Source organism: Ceratotherium simum, chromosome 2 (assembly GCF_057802395.1).
Source record: "Ceratotherium simum simum isolate JZ-2026a chromosome 2, ASM5780239v1, whole genome shotgun sequence".
NCBI lineage: Eukaryota > Metazoa > Chordata > Mammalia > Perissodactyla > Rhinocerotidae > Ceratotherium > Ceratotherium simum.
Window position 1 is genome coordinate 6072883 of NC_141901.1, and position 21941 is coordinate 6094823.

Sequence of the window (21941 nt, forward strand, 5' to 3'; positions counted from 1 at the left end):
TCACAATAGCCAAAAGGCTGAAGTAAAACAGGCATCCTTTGATGGATGAACGGTTAAGCAAAATGTGGTATATACATGCAATGGAATATTATACAGCCTTAAAAAGAATGAAAATCTGGGGCTGGGCCCGTGGCTTAGCGGTTAAGTGCGCGCGCTCCACTGCTGGCGGCCCAGGTTCGGATCCTGGGCGCGCACTGACGCACTGCTTCTCTGGCCATGCTGAGCCCGTGTCTCACATACAGCAACTAGAAGGATGTGCAACTATGACATACAACTATCTACTGGGGCTTTGGGGGAAAAAATAAATAAAATTATAAAAAAAAAAAGAATGAAAATCTGATACATGCTACAGCATAGATGAACCTTTAAAATATTACACTAAATGAAATATCAGAAAGAAAAAGACAAATAGTTTATGATTCCACTTATATGAAGTACTTGAAATCATCAAATTCCTGGAGACAGAAAGTAGAATAGTGGTTACCAGGAGTTAAGGGAAGGCAGAATGGGGAGTTTTTAATAGGTAAAGTGTTTCAGTTTGGGATGATGAAAAATTCTGGTGATGGAAAGTGGTGATGGTTGTACAACAGTATGAATGTACTTAATGCCACTGAATTGTACATTTAAACAATGGTCAATTTTATGTTATATATATTTTATCACAACTTAAAAAAAAATTGTACATACACTCTTGTAACCAGAAACTAGCGGCACACTTCTACAATTGGTTTAAGAGTATCAATAATAATAATAATACAGATACCAGCTAAAAATAAAAAATCTCAAATCAAGAACCTACCATTACACCTTATGGACTAGGAAAAAAAGAGCAAACTAAACCCAAAGCTGCATAAAGAAGGAAATTGAAATTAGAGTGGAGTTACACAAAAGAGAGAATAAAAAACAAGAGTTTCAAGAAAACCAAAAGTTGGTTCTTTGAAAAGATTCACAAAATTGACAAACCTGTAGCCAGACAAAGAAAAAAAGTAGATGTAAATAACTAAAATCAGAAGTGAAAGTGGGGACTTTATTACCAACCTCATATAAATAAAAAAGGAACAATTGTACATCAACAAATTAAGTAACCTACATGAAATGGATAAATTCCAGAAACATAAATTATCAAAAGTGACTCAAGAAGAAATAGAAAATATGAACAGGCCTATAACAAGTAGAGATTAAATCAGTAATCAAAAACCTCCCAAGACCAAGAGTGAATCCCAATGTAAGCGACAGATGTTGGGTAATAATGATGTGTCAATGTAGGTTCATTGACTGTAACAAATGTATCACTGTGGTGAGGGATGTTGATTGATAGTGGAGGAGGTTTTGAGGACGTGGGGCAGCAGGGGTTATATGGGAACTCTGCTTTTTGCTCAATTTTGCTGTGAACCTAAAACTGCCCTAAAAAATGAAGTCTATTAAAAAAAACTCCCAACAAAAGTCCAGGACTGAATAGTTTCACTGGTGAATTCTACCAACTATTAAGAGAAGAATTAATACCAATCATTCTCAATCTCTTCCAAAAAAAAATAAAAGAGGGGCCAGCCTGGTGGCTTAGCGGTTAAGATCATGCGCTCCACTCCAGTGGCCCAGGGTTCACGGGTTCAGATCCTGGGTGTGGACCTATGCACTGCTCATCAAGCCACGCTGTTGCAGGCATCCCATATAAAGTAGAGGAAGATGGGCATGGATGTTCACCCAGGGCCAATCTTCCTCAGCAAAAAAGAGGAAGATTGGCAACAAATGTTAGCTGAGAGAGAGGGAAGAAAGAAAGAAAAGAAGAAAGAAAGAAACATTTGGTACACAACATCTGATACACAACATAATGTGTACCTGACACATTATAAACTCTCAAATAAATAAATAAATGAGGGGAACAGGGAACACTTCCTGACTCATTCTATGAGGCCAGTATTACCCTGATAGCAAAGCCACACAAAGACACCACAAGAAAAGAGTACTACAGACCATTATCTCATGAAATGTAAATGAAAAATTCTCAACAAAATACTAGCAAATCAAATGCAATGGCACAGTAAAAGGGTTACACACCGTGACCAAACTGTATTTATCTCAGGAGTGCAAGGGTGGTGCAACATAAGAAAATGAACAATATAATATATCACATTAATAGAACAAAGGAGAAAAACCACATGATCATTTCACTAGATGCAGAAAGAAGATTTGATAAAATCCAACACCCTTTCATGATAAAAACACTCAGAAAAACAGAAGAATAGGAATAAGTAGAATAGAGGAATAAAAGTAGAACTTCAACTTTGTAAAGGGCATTTATAGAAAACCCACAGCTAGCATCCCCCTCAATGGTGAAGGACTAAAAGCTTTCCTCCTAAGATCAAGAACAAAGTGAGGATGCCTACTTTCACCACTACTCTTACACAGCATACTGGAAGGTTTAGCCAGAGTAATCAGTCAAGAGAAAGAAATAAAAGGCATCCAATTTGGAAAGGAAGAAGTAAAACTATCTCTGTTTGCAGAAGATATTATCCTATATATAGAAAATTCCAAAAAATTCACCAAAAAATCTAGTGCTAATAAATTCAGCAAAGTTGCAGGGTACAACATTAATACACAAAAATCATTTGTATTTGTGTTTTGAGTACACAACCCAAAAAGGAAATTAAGAAAACATGTCCTTTTGCAATAGAATCCAAAAGAATAAAATATCTATGAATAAATTTAACCAAGGAGGTGAAAGACTTGTACACTGAAAACTACAAAACCTTGCTGCACTAAATGAAAAGACATTCTGTGTTTATGGATTGGAAGACAGTATTACTAAGATGGCAATACTACCCAATACAATCTACAGATTCACTGCAATCTCTATCAAAATTCCAAACTTTTTTTTTAATGTGGAATATTTAAACTTCAAATTGGTTCTTATCCTTAGGATAACTTTAAATGACACAAGACTAGTTATAATGAAATGTTAAATTGCTTGGTATGTGCTCAAAGTGCTGTAAGAAGCAGAGACAGGATTGAATAGTTCTCTGTGTTTTCTAATTATGGTCAAGTAATTGAGGTGCAAATACCCAGTTGATAAGAACCTTGTCTTCTGAAGCTTTAATAGAACTCCTATAGTGATTCTCCACTCTACATCACACTTGTATGTTTACCTTTGTCCTCCACCCCTTAAATGCTTCTACACATATCAAGGGTACTGTTCCTCCACACATCGGATTCCTGTATAGTCTTAAATATTTCATAAATGTCTACCAAGGTATGTAAGCTTTATAATATAACTAAGAGCAAGGATTTTGCAATCATACAGATCAGAGTCTGTGAGCAAGCTATTCACCTCTGTACTTTAGTTTCCTCATCTGCAAAACAAGACTAATAGAGTTGTTATAAGCATTATATCGAATTATTTATGTGAAGCATTTACAACCACAATACCAGACACATTATAAACTCTCAAGAAGTGCTGGCTGATTTTGTAACATATCTAAAGTAGTATTATGCATAATTGTTATTATCTTTGCTTTTTAAAAAAAACATGTGGAAGTAGGCCTACCCTATTGCCTAGCTTGCCACAGCTATTCAAATTCAAAACTGACATAAACAGGACATTGTATAAGGCCTTGAACCAGACTTGTTTAAGAGGTCACTCCCACCTTATGGAATGTTCTATTGCAATTTTTTTAATGATAATAGGAACTAAGAATGAAGCTCTGTCCCTTTCTTGTGTTCTTTCCAGCTAGAAATGTTAAAATAATTTGGAAGTAAAGGAATGTAGAGTTCATTTGTTGTGCAATTTATTGCATGGACTAAGAGATGGTATAACACATTACAACACTGCGAGAGAAGAAATTTATTTTGTTCTAGTGTTAAAAAATAAAAGATAAATTCACTGTCAACATCACCAAAAGATATGTACCATTTCCATAATTCAGAGTATGACCAAAGCACACAGGCCATAAGAAATGATATGCAAAACTCGGAGGATAGCAGCTTCCAAATGAAGTATTTAATAGATACTGTCAGTTGTAAGGATCAGTAAAACGAAAAGATTTGGCTTCTGGCATATTATATAGGTGGTACTGTAAGTGTTTAGAATGCTTTGCTTCTAGTCGGAGCTGTCTAGCTCTTTCTTTGGCAGCTTGTTGCTCTGCTAGTTTTTCTATCCGTTTCCTTCTCAGCCAGCTGTAGAAAGAGACATGATCAGATCTGGTGAGTATCAACCAAATATGCTCTTCATACTATAAAGTTATTACTATAGACAATTAAAGGAAGTTTAGTTTCTTTACACCAAAATGCTGTAGTCACAACACAAATTATTAAGGTATTAACTGAAAAATTTCAGGCTTATACCCCAGGCTTACACAAGAAAGCATGGTTACATTTGGTATCAAGTGTTTGAAATTAAGTTTGACTTAGAATGAAACTGCCAACATAATTGTTTTTTAGTAATAAATACAATATTTTATATGTGATATAGGTCCTATCCTTTTTTTAAAATGTGGTTTTCTAAGCAAATAAGTATTTGAAGATTCCAAATAACTTATTTTTTGCAGCTAGCTGTATTCTAAAACATTACTTAACCAGGTTAAAAATACCAGCATGCAGAAATGTTGCCTTCCTCTACTTGGTAGGGAAATTATAGAGCTCTTGCTTTTCAGTGCATAAAATAGTTCTTCCTTAAAATGGAAAAATAAGCCTAAGCATAAAAAACTTCAAAAAGGGTGAAGGAAAAGTCCACATTCTAACAAATTTAAGTCTACAAAACTTGCTTAAATAAAATAACATCAATAGTCTATACATATCTTCCTCCTCAGCCTGACTGCCTTTCTTTACAGAAAAATATTTCTTGGTAAATGCAACTCTCTATTCAATTTTTCTGAGGACTATGTAGGAGAAGCTGTAACCAATCTTTGGCCCATTTCTCTAAGAAATGAACAAATCAACTAACAAACAAATAAATAAATGGTAGGCTATCAAAGGCTATCACATTGGTGCCATAAGAAGCAATTTTAGTATTGAGAAATATCTTCAAGAAAGAATGGTAAAAATATTCAAAGTATGGAGTTAAAGAATTTTCTCACACATTTTTTAAAGTGTGGATTTAAAATTGAATAGGTATGTAATGTAAGAGATAAAATATTTTGGTGTTTCTTTTCAAACTTTATTGATTATTTAACATCCTAAAATGACCTTTAGGAAGGGAAAAAAATGTCCTGCCTTTGACTTACAGTTTAAAGGCCCTTTCACGGCCTTCTGTTCCTTTAAGGAAGTATAAGCATTCCTCTTGCTTTCGCAGTTCTTCAGTCTTTCTTTCTTTCAGCTGCTCTTCATGCTTTTTTTTAAGCCATAATCGAAAAGCTTGTTGTGGATCTCTGTTTTCCTGCTAATTATAAAAATAAGCTTTGCTTAATTTAAATAAACCAAAACTAGTTTTTAAGGCCCTGCCTATAGGACCCTCCAAGAATACATGTCCCACTCATCAATTTTTCATAATAATACCAACCTCATTACCTGCACTCCTAGTATCCAAACCAAATATATCACCTTTGAATCAGCAACACTGATTACCCTTCTGTCAGAAAATTCAACATTGAACTCATTACCATCTGGCTTCTTTCAAAAGTCCTACTGAGATAATCAATAAATGAAGAAGGTGTAAACACAGTGATTTGCAAACTATTCCAAGTCGTGCCCTTTGACAAAGAAAATAATTTGGCACAATGGCATAAATATGTAAAACAGGGTTGAGGAAAGGTTGGAGATAGGCAGTAGGAGTGGAGTTGAGGTCTTTGTAGCAATTCCTGAAAGAGCGCCATGGAATACAGTTTGTAGACCAATGATCTAACACTTATGTTGTTCATCTTTTCTTTTAAATTCTACCTTTGTTTTTAAGTTTTTAGAGCATCTAACTGCCCAGCACATCTCCAAAACTATAATTATTATTATGGAGGATGGCCATAAGGATTTCCAGTCATAAGAATTTTCTCATAAGAAAAAGCTAGTGGGAGTAGCTTATTGTGGGTTCCTTAAATTTCATGATGGATACTATCTTCAGGGAATTTTCAAAAGTTGAAAGAGCTCTTATTTGGGAGAATAAAGAGAGAAAAGGGACAGATTTGGGGCTCTTTAGCCTTGGGAAAAGTATAACTCATTATATGGATGCCTGGCTAGCACACAAAAGGAAAGGATGCACTCATTTAATACTTTCTCCAAATACAGTCATGCATCACTTAATGACTTTTCAGTCAATGACGGACCAAATATATGACAGTGGTCCCATGAGATTAGTACCATTTAAGCCTACGTGTGTAGTAGGCTATACCATCCAGGTTTGTATAAATACACTCTATGATGTATGCACAATGACAAAATCACCTGATGACACATTTCTTAGAACATATCCCAGTTGTTAAGTGACATGTGACTGTATGAGCTCTGTGATAGAGGAGACCTCTCCTATGTCTTGCATTTTCCTTTATCTGTAACCACATTGCCAAGTATGCTCTAGTCTAATTTATAAAGTTTATGTAACTTAGGATCTTTGATGTACAATGCTGAACTGTGTAAAGAAGACCCATGGACCTAAAGGATCATTGCTGAACACCCGGAATGGTTGAGATGACTAAAAAGTGTTCAATCTGGAATTATAGATCAAAAGAGTCAAGGATTCAGGGATGAACAGGATTGATGGGTATCTCTGTTCATTTATTCATTCAACAGATATTTATAGAGTATCTACTACATAGAGTATCTACAGGTACATAGGTACTGGATTGCATCAGTGAATAAAAACAAGGTTCCCTCTCTCATATATTCTATGCTTGCACTGTACAATACAGTAGCTGGTATTCATGTGTGGCTACTTAAATAAAATTTAAAATTCAGTACCTTAATCACATTAGCTATATTTCAAGTTCTTAATAACCACATTGTGGCTAGCATGGTTACTTTATTCGACAATGCAGATTTAGAACATTTCCATCATCACAGAAAGTTGTATTGGGCAGTGTTCTTCCAGATGAGGAGATGAAAATAGATGATTGATATGTCAGATTCAAAAGAAAAGTACAGTTAAGAGAGAGCATAAATAAAGGGTGAGATGAGGACAAGGGGTGGCATTTAGATAGAAAGTGAGGGAGAAAGTTATGGGATATCAGGAGAAAGAGTATTTCAAGCAGTAATAACAGTAAGAGCAAAGGATCTGAGAAGGAGTTGTGAATGGCATGTTCAATAAATAGCAGAGAAGTCAAAGTGAAGCTGTAGCAAAGTGGCTGGAGAGTGGTAGGAGATGAAGTCATAGAAGTAACAGGGATCAGATAATGTACAACCTTGTAGGCTATAGTAGGAACTGTGGATTTTATTTTGACGTGAGAAGCCATTGGAGGTTTCTGAGCATAAGTGACACAATCTATTTACATTTTAGAAAGATCACTCTGACTGCTATATAGAAAAAAGACTGGGATGGGGGAGGCAAGATGGAAGAAGGGAGACCAGTTATTAGGCTTTTGCAACAGTCCAGGCAAGAGATGACAGAGGTTTGGATTAGGGTGGTGGATCTGGATATACTTTGAAGATAGAACTGACAGAATTTGCGCATAGATTGAATGTAGGTTTTTATGTCTTGCTTTAAATGATTGTTTTTTAATTTTTTCAGGATTTCTTTTCATGGTTTTATAAAAAACAAAAGGAAAAAAATTTGCAGTGAATCTCTCAAAAAACTAGTTTTCATAATGCATAAAGAGTTCCCATAGGGCCGGCCCCATGGCTTAGCGGTTAAGTGTGCGCGCTCCGCTACTGGCGGCCCGGGTTCGGATCCTGGGCGTGCACCGACACACCACTTCTCCGGCCATGCTGAGGCCGCGTCCCACATACAGCAACTAGAAGGATGTGCAGCTACGACATACAACTATCTACTGGGGCTTTGGGGGGAAAAAAGGAGGAGGATTGGCAATAGATGTTAGCTCAGAGCCGGTCTTCCTCAGCAAAAAAAGAGGAGGATTAGCACGGATGTTAGCTCAGGGCTGATCTTCCTCACAAAAAAAAAAAAAAAGTTCCCATATATCAAAAAGAAAGCACCAATATTCCTGACAGAAAAGTTGACAGAGGATTTTTATATGAAAAGAAAATTCAAACAGCTCATAGATGTTCAATCTCACGGACTACAATCAAACATTTCCTACCTATCAAATTGATTAAGATGAAAACTCTTGAAAGCACATTTCTTATTGAGATTGTATGGGGTGCAGGCACTCTCATATACTTTGATGAGAGTATAAAGTGGTACATCTATGGGAAGCAATTTGGCAATATTTGTCAAATTTTTAAAAGAGAATACTGAGCAATTCTACCTCCTCAATTGTATCCTCTATTTAAACTCTTATATTTGCAAATTAACATATATACAAGGATAATTACTACAACATTGTTTGTAATACCAAAAGATTAGAAACATTTCAATGGTAATCAATAATGGAAAGATCAAATAAATTACGATCTATCCATGCAATAGAACACTAAGTAATTATTTAAAAGCTCCATCTCCATACCAATATGGAATGATCACTAAGGTATATTCAGTGAAACATCAAGGAGGAGCAGATCAATCTATAGAGTATGGTTCTATATACATATATGTTTATATATACTTAGAAAATATTCTTGGGAAGAAGCACAAAAAACTGGTAACACTGGTTGTTACAGGAAAAGGAGAATTTATAAGCTGAGAAATTGGGTGGGAGAAAAAATTCTTTGTTCCTTTTGACTTCGACCTATATATTTGGATTATCCATTCAAAAATATACTGAATATTTTTTAAATGTTGCTTGGAGGGTTATATTATTTTTTGAAGTTTTAATTAAATACGATGAGCATGATGACCTTAGATTAACAAAAACAGGGGGTGAAAGGGCACAAAAATCCCAAGCCCCTTATCTTCCTCAAAGGAGGATCAGAATCTCTATTCCTATTACATTTAATTTAATAAAGATTTAAGAATATATGTCTTTAAAATTTAAGGTAAATTGAAGCAGAATTTAAAAGGCTATCAGTGAAATCACTGCATCAGGTAATAGCAAATAACTATCTACAGTAGGGGGAACCAAAATAGAAAGAAATTCTAAGGAAATATAAAAAACAGAAAGAATGATAAAGATCAAATATAAACTATAAAAATGATTATTAATGGGGGCCAGACCCATGGTCTAGTGGTAAAGTTCAGCGTGCTCTGCTTCAGCAGCCTGAGCTCAGTTCCTGGGCATGAACTGACACCACTCGTTGGTGGCCATGTTGTGGTGGCAACCCATAAACAAAATAGAGGAAGACTGGCACGGATGTTAGCTCAGGGCGAATCTTCCTCAACAACAACAACAACAAAATTACTAATGGAGTGACGTCAGCATCATGGCAGAGTGAGCTCTTCCTTTAGACTCTCCTCTCTAAGATACAATGAAAAGGACATTCATATACCAACAGAGGATATTCACACAACACAAAAGATGTCTCAGAGATCCAGGCAGCCATACCTCTGAAGGTGGAGGTGCTGGACCCCCCAGAGGAAGTGGAAAGATGTAAGGGGATCTCCTCTCCCTCCCCGAATGGCAGCGACTCGGGGCCTGGGACCAGGCACGGCTCTGAGAGGAGAGGGGGGAGGGGCAGCTCTCTGAGGGAACAACTTTGCCTTCCAAGTTCCCTCACAGCCCATGGGAAAGCTCCACACAGAGGTGACTAAGCTATTGCAGGGGTGTCTTCATCAAGCGAGCAACCCAGGAGAGCAGATAGGGAGGACAGAGTGATAAGCCCCTGGGATTGCACAGGTGAAAGAAAGTGCTCTTCCTCCCACCCGGTGCTCCAGCATAGCCCACTGGCCAGAGCATCCATGTGTACGATAGAAAAGCAGCAGCTGCGAGCAAGCAAGCTGGGGTCACAGCAGGCTCAGAATACACAACTCCTGACCCCCTACCCAGTGGCAGCGGGTGGAATGTACGACCAGATACTATCACTATGCAGAGGCACAAATCCATGCCACCAGTTTGAAAAAATATAAAATATTCCAGGCCAGAAAAAAAATGACAAGCGCCTAGAAATCAATCCTGAAGGCAGAGAAATTTATAATCTAAATGACAGAGAATTCAAAATAGCTATCATAAAAAAAACTCAATGAGTTACAAGAAAATACAGATAGTTCAATGAAATCAGGAACTTCTTCACAAAAGAGATTGAAACTATAAAGAAAAACCAATCAGAAATGTAGGAGATGAAAAACACAATGGATGAGATAAAGAAAAATCTGGACTACCTGAATAACAGAGTTGATATTATGGAGGACAGAATCAGCAGTCTGGAGGACAGAAATATAGAAATGCTTCAGATGGAGGAAGAGAGAAATCTAAGACTAGAAAAGAAATGAAGAAATTCTGCAAGAAATATCTGACTCAATTAGGAAACGCAACATAAGGATTATAGATATTCCAGAGGGAGAAGAGGAGAATGGAGCAGAAAGCTTGTTCAAAGAAATAATAGTTGAGAACTTCCCAAAGCTGGAGAAGGAGATGGAAATATAAGTAAAAGAAGCTACTAGAATCCCCAATTATATCAATGTAAAAAGACCTTCTCCATGGCATACAGTAGGAAAGCTGGCAAAAGTCAACGACAAAGAAAAAATATTAAGGGCAGCAGGACAGAAGACACTAACTTGTAAAGAAACCCCTATCAGGCTTTCAGCGGATTTCTCAGCAGAAACCTTACAGGCTAGGAGAGAGTGGAATGATATATTCAAAATTCTGAAAGACAAAAACTTTCAGCCAAGAATACTCTATCCAGCGAAAATATCCTTCAGATATGATAGTGAAATAAAAACTTTCCCCAACAAACAAAAGCTAAGGGAGTTCATCACCACAAGACCCCCTTTATAAGAAATGATCAAGAAGGCCCTCATACCTGAAAAAAAAAAAAAGAAAGAAAAAGCAAGGGGTTACAAAGCCTTGAGCAAGGAGATAAATATGTAAACAAAATCAGAAAATTGCAGCTCTCTATCAGAACAGGTTAGCAAACACTTAATTATAACATTAAAGATAAAGGGAAGGAAAACATCCAAAATAAATAAAATCTCATCATTTTAATGACAAACTCACAACACAAGATGGAATAAGTTGTTTAAATAACTTAGAAAGAGAAGAGAACAGGGATGGAATCGGCTTAGTCTAAGGAAATAAGACGCTATCAGAAAATGGACTATCTCATCTATGATATTTTTTATACAAACCTCATGGTAACCACTAAACAAATAATCAGAACAGAGATACAAATGAAAAATAAAGACAAACTAAGGAAACCATCATAGGGAACTATCAAACTGAATTGGTAGTCTGAAATACACAAGACAAGAAACAAGAGAAATGCAGAAGAACCAGAAAACGAGTGCTAAAATGGCAGCATTAAGCCCTCATATATCAATAATCACTCTAAATGCAAATGGATTGAATTCTCCAGTCAAAAGACACAGAGTGGCAAGATGGATTAAAAAACAGGACCTAACAATATGCTGCCTCCAGGAAACACAGCTCTAAAGACAAACACAGGCTCAGAGTGAAGGGATGGAAGACAATATTCCAAGATAATGGCAAACAAAAGAAAGCAGGTATTGCCATACTTACATCAGACAAAGTAGACGTCAAGACAAAACAGGTAATGAGAGACAAAGACAGGCAATATATAATGACAAAAGGGACACTCCACCAAGAAGACATAACACTTATAAATATATATGCACCCAACACAGGAGCACCAAAGTACATAAAGCAACTATTAACAAACCTAAAAGGATATATTAACAACAACACAGGGCCGGCCCCGTGGCTTAGCGGTTAAGTGTGCACGCTCCACTGCTGGTGGCCCGGGTTTGGATCCAAGGCGTGCACCGACGCACCGCTTCTCCGGCCATGCTGAGGCCGCATCCCACCTACAGCAACTAGAAGGATGTGCAGCTATGACATACAACTATCTACTGGGGCTTTGGGTGAAAAAAAATAAATAAATAAAATTATTAAAAAAAAAACAAAACACAATAATAGTAGGGGATCTTAACACCCCACTTACATCAATGGATAGATCATCAAGACAGAAAGTCAACAAATAGTGGATTTAAATGAAAAACCACACCAGATGGACTTAATAGATATATATAGAACACTCCACCCCAAAACAGCAGAATATACATTCTTCTCAAGTGTGCATGGAACATTCTCAAGGATAGACCATATGTTGGGAAACAAGGCAAGCCTCAATAAATTCAAGAAGATTGAAATCATATCAAGCACCTTTTCTGATCATAATGCTAGGAAACTAGAAATCAGCTACAAGAAAAACGCTGGGAAAGCGACAAATATGTGGAGACTAAACAACATGCTACTGAACAACCAATGGATCATTGAACAAACCAAAGGAGAAATCAAAAAATATCTGGAGACAAATGAGAATAAAAATATACCATACCAGGGCCGGCCCCGTGGCTTAGCGGTTAAGTGCGTGCGCTGCGATGCAGGTTGCCCGGGTTCGGATCCCGGGCGCACACAGACGCACTGCTTCTCCGGCCATGCTGAGGCCGCGTCCCACATACAGCAACTGGAAGAATGTGCAACTATGACTTACAACTATCGCTTGGGGCTTTAGGGGAAAAATAAATAAGTTAAAAAAAAAAATTTTAAAAAATATACCATACCAATGCATATGGGATGCAGCAAAAGGAGTCCTAAGAGAGAAATTCATAGCAACACAGGCCCACCTTAACAAACAAGAAAATTCTCAAATAAGCAATCTTAAACTACACCTAACAGAATTAGAAAAAGAAGAACAAAGCCCAAAGTTGGCAGAAGGAGGGAAATAATAAAAATTAGAGCAGAAATAAATGAAATTGAAACAAACAAACAAAAACAGTAGAAAGAATCAATGAAACAAAGAGCTGATTCTTTAAGAAGATAAAAAACATTGACAAATCCCTAGCCAGACGCACAAAGAAAAAAAGAAAGATGGGTCAAATAAATAAAATTAGAAATGAAAGAGGAGAAATTACGACACCACAAAAATGCAAAGGATTATAAGAGAATACTATGAAAAACTATACGCCAACAAATTGGACAATCTAGAAGAGATAGCTACATTCTTTGACTCATAAAACATCCCAAAACTGAACCAAGGAGAAATAGAGAATCTGAATAGACCAATCACAAGTAAAGAGATTGAAACAGGAAAATCAAAAACCTCCCAAAAAAGAAAAGTCCAGGACCAGATGGCTTCTCTGGAGAACACTACCAAACGTTCAAGGAAGATTTAATACCTCTCCTTCTCAAACTATTCCAGAAAGTTGAGGAAGGCAGAACACTTTCTAACACATTCTGTGAGGCCAAGATCACCCTGATACCAAAGCCAAGGACAACACAAAGAAAGAAAATTACAGGTCAATATCACTGATGAACATAGATGCGAAAATCCTCAACAAAGTACTGGCAAACCAAATACACTAATACATTAAAAAGATCATATCCCATGATCGAATAGGATTTATACCAGGGACACAGGGATGGTTCAACGTCTGCAAATCAATCAATGTGATACACCACATTAATAAAATGAGGAATAGAAACCACAAGATCATCTCAATAGATGCTGAGAAAGCATTTGATAAGATCCAACATCCATTTATGACAAAAACTCTCAATAAAATGGGTATAGAAGGAAAGCACCTCAACATAATAAAGGCCATATATGACAAACCCACAGCCAACATCACACCCAACAGGGAAAAACTGAAAGCCACCCCTCTGAAAACAGGGACAAGACAAAGGTGCCCACGCTCACCACTCTTATTCAACATAGTACTGGAGGTTTTGGCCAGAGCAATTAGACAAGAAAAAGAAATAAAAGGAGTCCAAATAGGCAATGAAGAAGTGAAACTCTCACTGTTTGCAGACAACATGATTTTATATATAGAAAACCCTAAAGAAACCATTGGAAAACTATTAGAAATAATCAACAACTACAATAAACTTGCATGGTACAAAATCAACATACAAAACTCAGTTGCATTTTTATACTCTAATAATAAACTAACAGAAAGAGAACTCAAGAAAAGAATCCCATTTACAATCGCAACAAAAAGAATAAAATATCTAGGAATAAATTTAATTTAACAAAGGAGGTGAAAGACCTATACAATGAAAACTATAAGACACTGTTGGAAGAAATCGATGATGAAATAAAGAAATGGAAAGATATTCTATGCACATGGATTAGAAGAATAAACATAGTTAAAATGTCCATACTACCTAAAGCAATCTATAGATTCAACGCAATCCCAATCAGAATCCCAATGACATTCTTCACGGAAATAGAAAAAAGAATACTAAAATTCACATGGGGCAACAAAAGACCCGGAATAGCTAAAGCAATGTTGAGAAAAAAGAACAAAGCTGGAGGCATCACAATTCCTCACTTCAAAAAATACTACAAAGCTATAGTAATCAAAACACCATGGTACTGGTACAAAAACAGACACACAGATCAATGGAACAGAACTGAAAGTCCAGAAATAAAACCACATATCTACGGACAGCTCTTTGACAAAGGAACTAAGAACATACAATGGAGAAAGGAAAGTCTCTTCAATAAATGGTGCTGGGAAAACTGGACAGCCACATGCAAAAGAATAAAAGTAGACCATTATAAACAAAATTAACTCAAAATGGATCAAAGACTTGAAGGTAAGACCTGAAATGATAAAACTCCTAGAAGAAAATATAGGCAGTACACTCTTTGACATCAGTCTTAGAAAGATCTTTTTGAATACCATGTCTATTCAGACAAGGGAAACAAGAAAAAATAAACAAGTGGGATTTCATCAAACTAAAGAGCTTCTGCAAGGCAAAGGAAACCAGGGATAAAACAAAAAGACAACCCACCAACTGGGAAAAAATATTTGCAAATCATATATCCAACAAGGAGTTGATCTCCAAAACATATAAAGAACTCACAAAACTGAACAACAAAAAAATAAACAACCCCATCAAAAAATGGGCAGAGGATAGGAACAGACATTTTTCCAAAGAAGATATACAGATAGCCAAAAGGCACATGAAAAGATGTTCAACATCACTAATCATCAGAGAAATGCAAATCAAAACTACACTACGATATTACCTTACACTCATTAGAATGGCTATAATAACCAAGACAAAAAATAACAAATGTTGGAAAGGATGTGGAGAAAAGGGAACTCTCATACACTGCTGGTGGGAATGCAAACTGGTGCAGCCACTATGGAAAACAGTATGGAGATTTCTCAAAAAAATTAAAAATAGAAATACCATAAGACCCAGCTATCCCACTACTGCATATTTATCCAAAGAACTTAAAATCAATAATTCAAAGAGACTTCTGAACCCCTATGTTCATTGTAGCATTATTCACTATAGCCAAGAAGTGGAAGCACTCCAAGTGCCCATTGACTGATAATTGGATAAAGAGGATGTGGTGTATATATATATATATATATGTGTGTGTGTGTGTTACACACACACACACACACAATGGAATACTACTCAGCCATAAAAAAGGCAAAATTGTCCCATTCGCAACAACGTGGATGGACCTTGAGGTATTACGTTAAGCGAAATAAGCCAGACAGAGAAAGACAAACACCATATGATTTCACTCATATGTGGAAGATAAACTAACACACGGACAAAGAGAACAGTTTAGTGGTTATCAGAAGGGAAGGGGGTTGGGCACAAGGGGTGAAAGGGCACATTTACATGGTGACTGACAAATAATAATGTACAACTGAAATTTCACAATGTTATAAACTATTATGACCTCAATAAAGAAAATAAATTTAAATAATTACTAATGGATTAAACTCTCTGATTCAATAATTAATAAATAAATAAATAAAAGACTTCAGCATCTAGCCCTGATGGAGTAATTGGTATCAGACTTACCCTCGTGCTCTAATCAACTATAAAATAGAAAAAATATATGTAACAGCTGTGATTTGCTGAAAGAAAAATACATTATATAAGCCCCAGGTTTGCCCTGGCTCTCAACTTAGCGGCATTTTCCTGACCATGGAGTAGGAAAGTGGAGCCTTAGCATAGAGCAGTTAAAAGTCTCCCAGAGCTGATGAAAAGAGATAGCAGTCTGGGGTTGCTGGGACAATTGGATTTGCAGGGCAGTGTACTGGAAAGAAAAGAGCCATGCAGAAAGAGAACCCAGAAGTCTGTGTGGGGGTTTCCCTTGGGCCTTGGCAAGGACTGGGCTGCACATGCACAGAGTAAAGCTCTGGAGGATCTAGCAGAGAATGGCTCCTGCGAGTAATGAAGATATCGCAGGTTGCACAGTTCTAGGAGACATTGGAATTCAAGCCCAACAAGAGAGGAGATATTTCACTGAGTACCTTGGTCATACACATATAACCCCAGAGGGGCTATGCTTCAGGAGTAAGCGTCATATCTTACAGTGAGGACCATGACCTAGGACTAAGGACAAAACCAAAATAGGCCCATCACAATAAAGCATAAAACCATGTCTAACAGGATTGAGAGGATCCAATGCTAATTTTACTGCCTACCAGAACAAGCTTGATACCTTTTATTTTTTTATTTATTTTTTTTTTAATAATTTTTATTTTTTTTCCTCCCAAAGCCCCAGTAGATAGTTGTATGTCATAGTTGCACATCCTTCTAGTTGCTGTGTGTGGGACGCGGCCTCAGCATGGCCGGAGAAGCGGTGTGTCCTGCGCACCCGGGATCCGAACCCGGGCCGCCAGCAGCAGAGCGCGCGCACTTAACCGCTAAGCCACAGGGCCGGCCCCTTGATACCTTTTAAAGGAAAACAATGTAATCCAGACTCACCACAACTAAAGATTCAAAGTCTATTACACAATAAAAAATCACTAGACATACAGAGAAACAGGAAAATGTGACCCATAATCTAGAGAAAAAGGCAGTCAATAGAAACAGATCCTGAGATGACACAGCTATTGGAATTTACATACATGGACTTTAAACAGGCCTAATATTTTCAAGAAATTAAAGGAAAATATGATATAATGAATGCATAGATAGAGAATCTCAGGAAAGTAATGGAAACTTAACAGGAGGTTGATCAATATGCCAAATAGGAGACTCCTGAACCCCGCTTCTCCCATGGACACACTGAAGGTAAGCCACACATGGAAAAATCACCTCTGAAAGAAATCCAGAAACTAGCTGAGCAACTCTTACACCCCAAGTGAATGACAAAATACCCACATCAAAATAGGTAGGAAAGGCTGAGACACTCTCACCATAAACCCCATGCCTAGCACAGTGCCATGCAATTGGGAAACAACTCCCAACTCCCAGCGTCTCCCTGAGGAGTGAAGGGTTTGGACCCTACATCTAGCACCCCAACTTTGAAGACTCCCACACAAGGGAGAGGCCCCCAAATCCTCTAGCTCTGAAAGCCTATGAGAGCTGCATCCATGAGTTCCACAAGACTAGAGCAAAGGAGCAGTTGTTAATGGGCACACAAGCACTTGCTGCAGCTATCACCCCAGGGCTCACTACAGAGGGAGCCGGCAAAATGACTCATCTCCCAGTCTTTCCCTGCAATGGGTCCATCTGCACACTTTGAAAGCTGCCACTTGAGGGTCAGAGTTCTCATTTGGCACATATCTAGGGGCTGGCTGCAATCCTCCCCGGAGAATGGGGAAACCAACAGACACCTCAACTGCCATCTCCCTGTAACCTACTGAAGGTCACCAGTATTTCCCTGGAGGGAGCTTGTACACACACCTGCATCCCACCTTTTGTGCTGCCACCTGAGAGACAGGTCACTAGATCACCTGGCTATGAAAGCCAAAGGGGCTTCCATTCACAAGTCCCACTGGACTGTAACAAACAAAGAAGTTCTTAACCGGCTGTCACCCCAGGACTCAGTGCAGAGGGAGCAGGCAAAAAAGCCCCATCTCCCAATCTTTACCTGAAAGGGGTCCATCTGCATACTTTAAACGCTGCTGCCTGAAGGTCAGACTTCTAATTAGAATACATCTAGAGGCTGGCTATGATCCTCCCCACGGGCCAAGGAAGGTGGCGGACACCTCCCCTGCCATCTCCTTGTAGCCTGTTCTAAGTAGCCAGTATCTCCTTGGAAGGAAATTGTACAAACGTCTGTACCCCAACTTTTGCAGTTGCGGCCCAAAGCACAGCTCCCTGGATTGCCTGGCTCTGATATCCACTGGGGCTTCCATTCATGAATCCCAGAGGACAGTAGCAATCAAACAAGCAGTTTTTAACAGGCGCAGGAGCACCTCCCTGTGGCTATACACTTGGGCCCAGCACAGAGGCTACACACAAAAATGCCCATCTCCCAGTTTCTCAATGGAAGGGGCTTAACCAGATACTTTCCCAGCTACTGCCAGAGAGTCTGGCTTCCAATTAGCCTGCATTTAGGTGCTGAATGCAATCTTCCCTTTTGGAAAACTGATGTATCTTGGCACACCCTCAACTACTGAGAGCCACTAAGAACAAAGAAAGCAGCTTGGAAAATTCCAAAGGTTTGAGTAACAACTAGGACATCAGGACAGGCTGATTGACGAGCTTGATCTCCTACATGAGACTACTCTGTCAAGACTGGGAGAGGTGGCTATTTTATCTAATGTACAGAAACCAAAACAAAGTCAAGGAAAATGAAGACACTAAGGAATATGTTCCAAACAAAAGAACAAGATAAATCTCCAGAAACAGATCTTAGTGAAACAGAGATAAGTGATTTATCTAATAGAAAGTTCAAAATAACAGTTATAAAGATGCTCACCAGGTCAAGTAAGCAACGCAGGAACAACATGAGAACTTCAACAAAGAGATAGAAAATGTTTTAAAAGTGCCAAAGAGAAATGACAGAGCTGAAGAATACAATAAATGAATTGAAAAAATTCAAGAGAGGGGTTCAACAGCAAACTAGATCCATCAGAAGAAAGGATCAGCAAACTCAAGGACAGGGCAGTGGAATTCATCCAATCAGAGAAGCAAAAAGAAAAAATAATGAAAAAGAGTGAAGACAGTTTAAGGGACTTATGGGACACCAAAATGCATATACACATTATAGGGGTCCCAAAAGGAGAAGAGAAAGAGAATGGGGAAGAAAGCTTATAAAAAGAAATAATAGTTGAACACTTCCCTAACCTAGGGAATAAAACAGACATTCAGATCCAGGAAGCCCAGAGAGTTCCACATAAGATGAATCTAAAGAGACCTACGCTGAGACACACTATAATTAAATCATCAAATGTCAAACACAAAGAGAGATTCTTAAAAGCACCAAGAGAAAAGTCACTTGTTACATACAAGAAAACCTCCATAAAACTCTGTGCAGATTTTTCAGAAGACACCTTGCAGGCCAGAAGGGAAGGTGCTGAAAGAAAAAAAAACCGACAATGAAGAATACTCTACCCAGCAAAGATGTCCTGCAGAATTGAAGGAAAGGTAAAGACAAACAAAAGCTGAGGGCCGGCCTGGTGGGGCAGTGGTTAAGCGTGCACACTCCGCTTCAGTGGCCCAGGGTTCGCAGGTTCGGATCCCGGGCGCGTACTGATGCACCACTCATCAAGGCATGCTGTGGCAGCATCCCATATAAAGTAGAGGAAGATGGGCAGGGATGTTAGCCCAGGGCCAATCTTCCTCAGCAAAGAGAGGAGGATTGGCATCGAATGTTAGCTCAGGGCTAGTATTCCGCACCAAAAAAAAAAAAAAAAAAAAGACAGACAAAAGCTGAAGGAGTTCATCACCACTAGACTGGCCTTACAAGAAATGTTAAAGGGAATTCTTCAAGTTGAAAGTAAAGGATGCTATTAGTAACAGAAAAACATGAAAGCATAAAACTCACTGGTAAAAGTAAATATATAGTTAATATCAGAACTCACTGGTAAAAGTAAATATATAGTTAATATCAGAACATTCTAATGTTGTAATAGTAGTGGGTAAGTCACTTATAGCTCTAGTATGAAGATTAAAACACAAAAGTATTAAAAATGACTATAAGTACAATAGACTATTATAAATACAAGATGTTTTATGTAAGCCTCATGGTAGCCACAAAGCAAACACTTATAGCAGATACACAAAAGATAAAGAGCAAGAATGAAGCATACCACTAAGGAAAATCATCAAATCACAAAAGAAGAGAGTAAGAGCAGAACAAATGAACAAAGTAATTACAAAACAACCAGAAAACATTTAACAAAATGGCAATAGTAAGTCTATACCTATCAATAACTACTTTAATGTAAATCTCCAATCAAATTTACTAAATTTGGAGACTAAATTCTTCAATCAAAAGACATAGAACAGCTGAATGGATATAAAAACAAAACACAACTATATGCTGCCTAAAAGAGACTAACTTCAGCTCTAAGGACACCCATAGACTGAAAATAAAGAGATGGAAAAAGATATTCCATGCAAATAGAAACCAAAACAGAGCTGGGGTAGCTATATTTATATCATACAACCTAAACTTTAAGCCACGAACAAAAATTTCTCTCTGTAACAAGAGATAAATAAGATTATTACATAACGATAAAGGGATCAATTCATCAAGAGAATATAACAATTGTAAATATTTATGCACCAATATTGGAATACCTAAATATATAACACAACTATTAACAGATCTAAAAGGAGAAATACACAGCAATACAATAATAGAAGGGGACTTCAGTACCCCACTTTCAACAATGTATCAGACAGAAAATCAATACCGAAACAATGGACTTAAATTACACATTAAATCAGATGGATCTAACAGACATTTACAGAACATTCCATCCAACAGCAGCAAATTACACATTCTTCTCAAGCACACATGGAACATTCTCCAGGACAGATCATATGTTAGGCCACAAAACAAGTCTTAACAAATGTAAGAAGAACTGAAATCATATCAGGCATTCTTGTCAACCACAATGGTATGAAACTAGAAGTCAACTGCAAGAAGAAAAATGGAAAATTCACAAATATGTGGAGATTAAACAACAGGCACCTGAACAACCAATGTGTCAAAAAAGAAATCAAATGGGAAGTCAAAAAATATCTTGAAACAAATGAAAATAGAAACACAACATACGAAAACTTATGGGATGTAGGAAAATCAGTTCTAAGAGGGAAGTGCATAGTGATAAATGCCTACATTAAGACAAAAAGTAAGATCTCAAAAATCAACCTAACGTTACACCTCAAGGAACTAGAAAAAGAAGGAAATAACAAAGATCAGAGTAGAAATTAATAGAGACTAAAAAGACAATAGAAACGATCAACGAAACTAAGAGATGTTTTTTTGAAAAGATAAACAAAATAGACAAACTTTTAGCTAGACTTACCAAAAAAAAGAGAGGACTCAAATTAATAAAATTATAAACTAAAGAGGAAACATTAAAACTGACATCACAGAAATACAAAGGATCATAAGAGACTACTATGAACAATTATACACCAACAAATTGGACAACCTAGAAGAAATGGACAAATTCCTACAAACATATAACCTATCAAGACTGAATGAGGAAAAAATAGAAAATGTGAACAGATTGATTACTAGTAAGGAGATTGAGTCAATAATCAAAAACTTCCCAACAAACAAAAGTTCAGGACCAGACGGCTTCACTGATAAATCCTATCAAATATGAAGAATTAATACCAATCCTTCTCAAACTCTTCCAAAAAATAAAAGAGAAGGGAACACTACCAAACTCATTTTACAAGGCCAGCATTACTGTTGTACCAAAGCTAGATAAGGACACTGCAAGAAATGAAAATTACATGCCAATACCCTTGATGAATACAAATGCAAAAATACTCAACAAAATATTAGAAAACCTAATTCAGCAGTACATTAAAGGATCATACACTATGCTCAAGTGGGACTTA

The 21941-nt window shown here is 37.4% G+C and overlaps 1 protein-coding gene across 6 annotated transcripts in view; it reads right to left on the reverse strand.

Annotated features, from left to right (window-relative positions):
* Nucleotides 1–1006: 1006 nt before the first annotated feature.
* CCDC181 (coiled-coil domain containing 181) overlaps nt 1007–21941 on the reverse strand; it is a 69090-nt gene continuing 48155 nt past the window's right edge. For 5 of the 6 annotated variants that reach the window (XM_087437743.1, XM_087437723.1, XM_087437740.1 and 2 more), the window contains exons 5-6: nt 5217–5371; nt 1007–4170 (exon numbers count right to left, since the gene is read on the reverse strand). In XM_087437743.1, coding sequence (XP_087293869.1) covers nt 4008–4170; nt 5217–5371 — 318 coding nt within the window. In that variant the 3' untranslated portion in view covers nt 1007–4007. The remainder of the gene's footprint in view (nt 4171–5216; nt 5372–21941) is intronic. The other variant, XM_014783446.2, reaches the window with a different exon arrangement.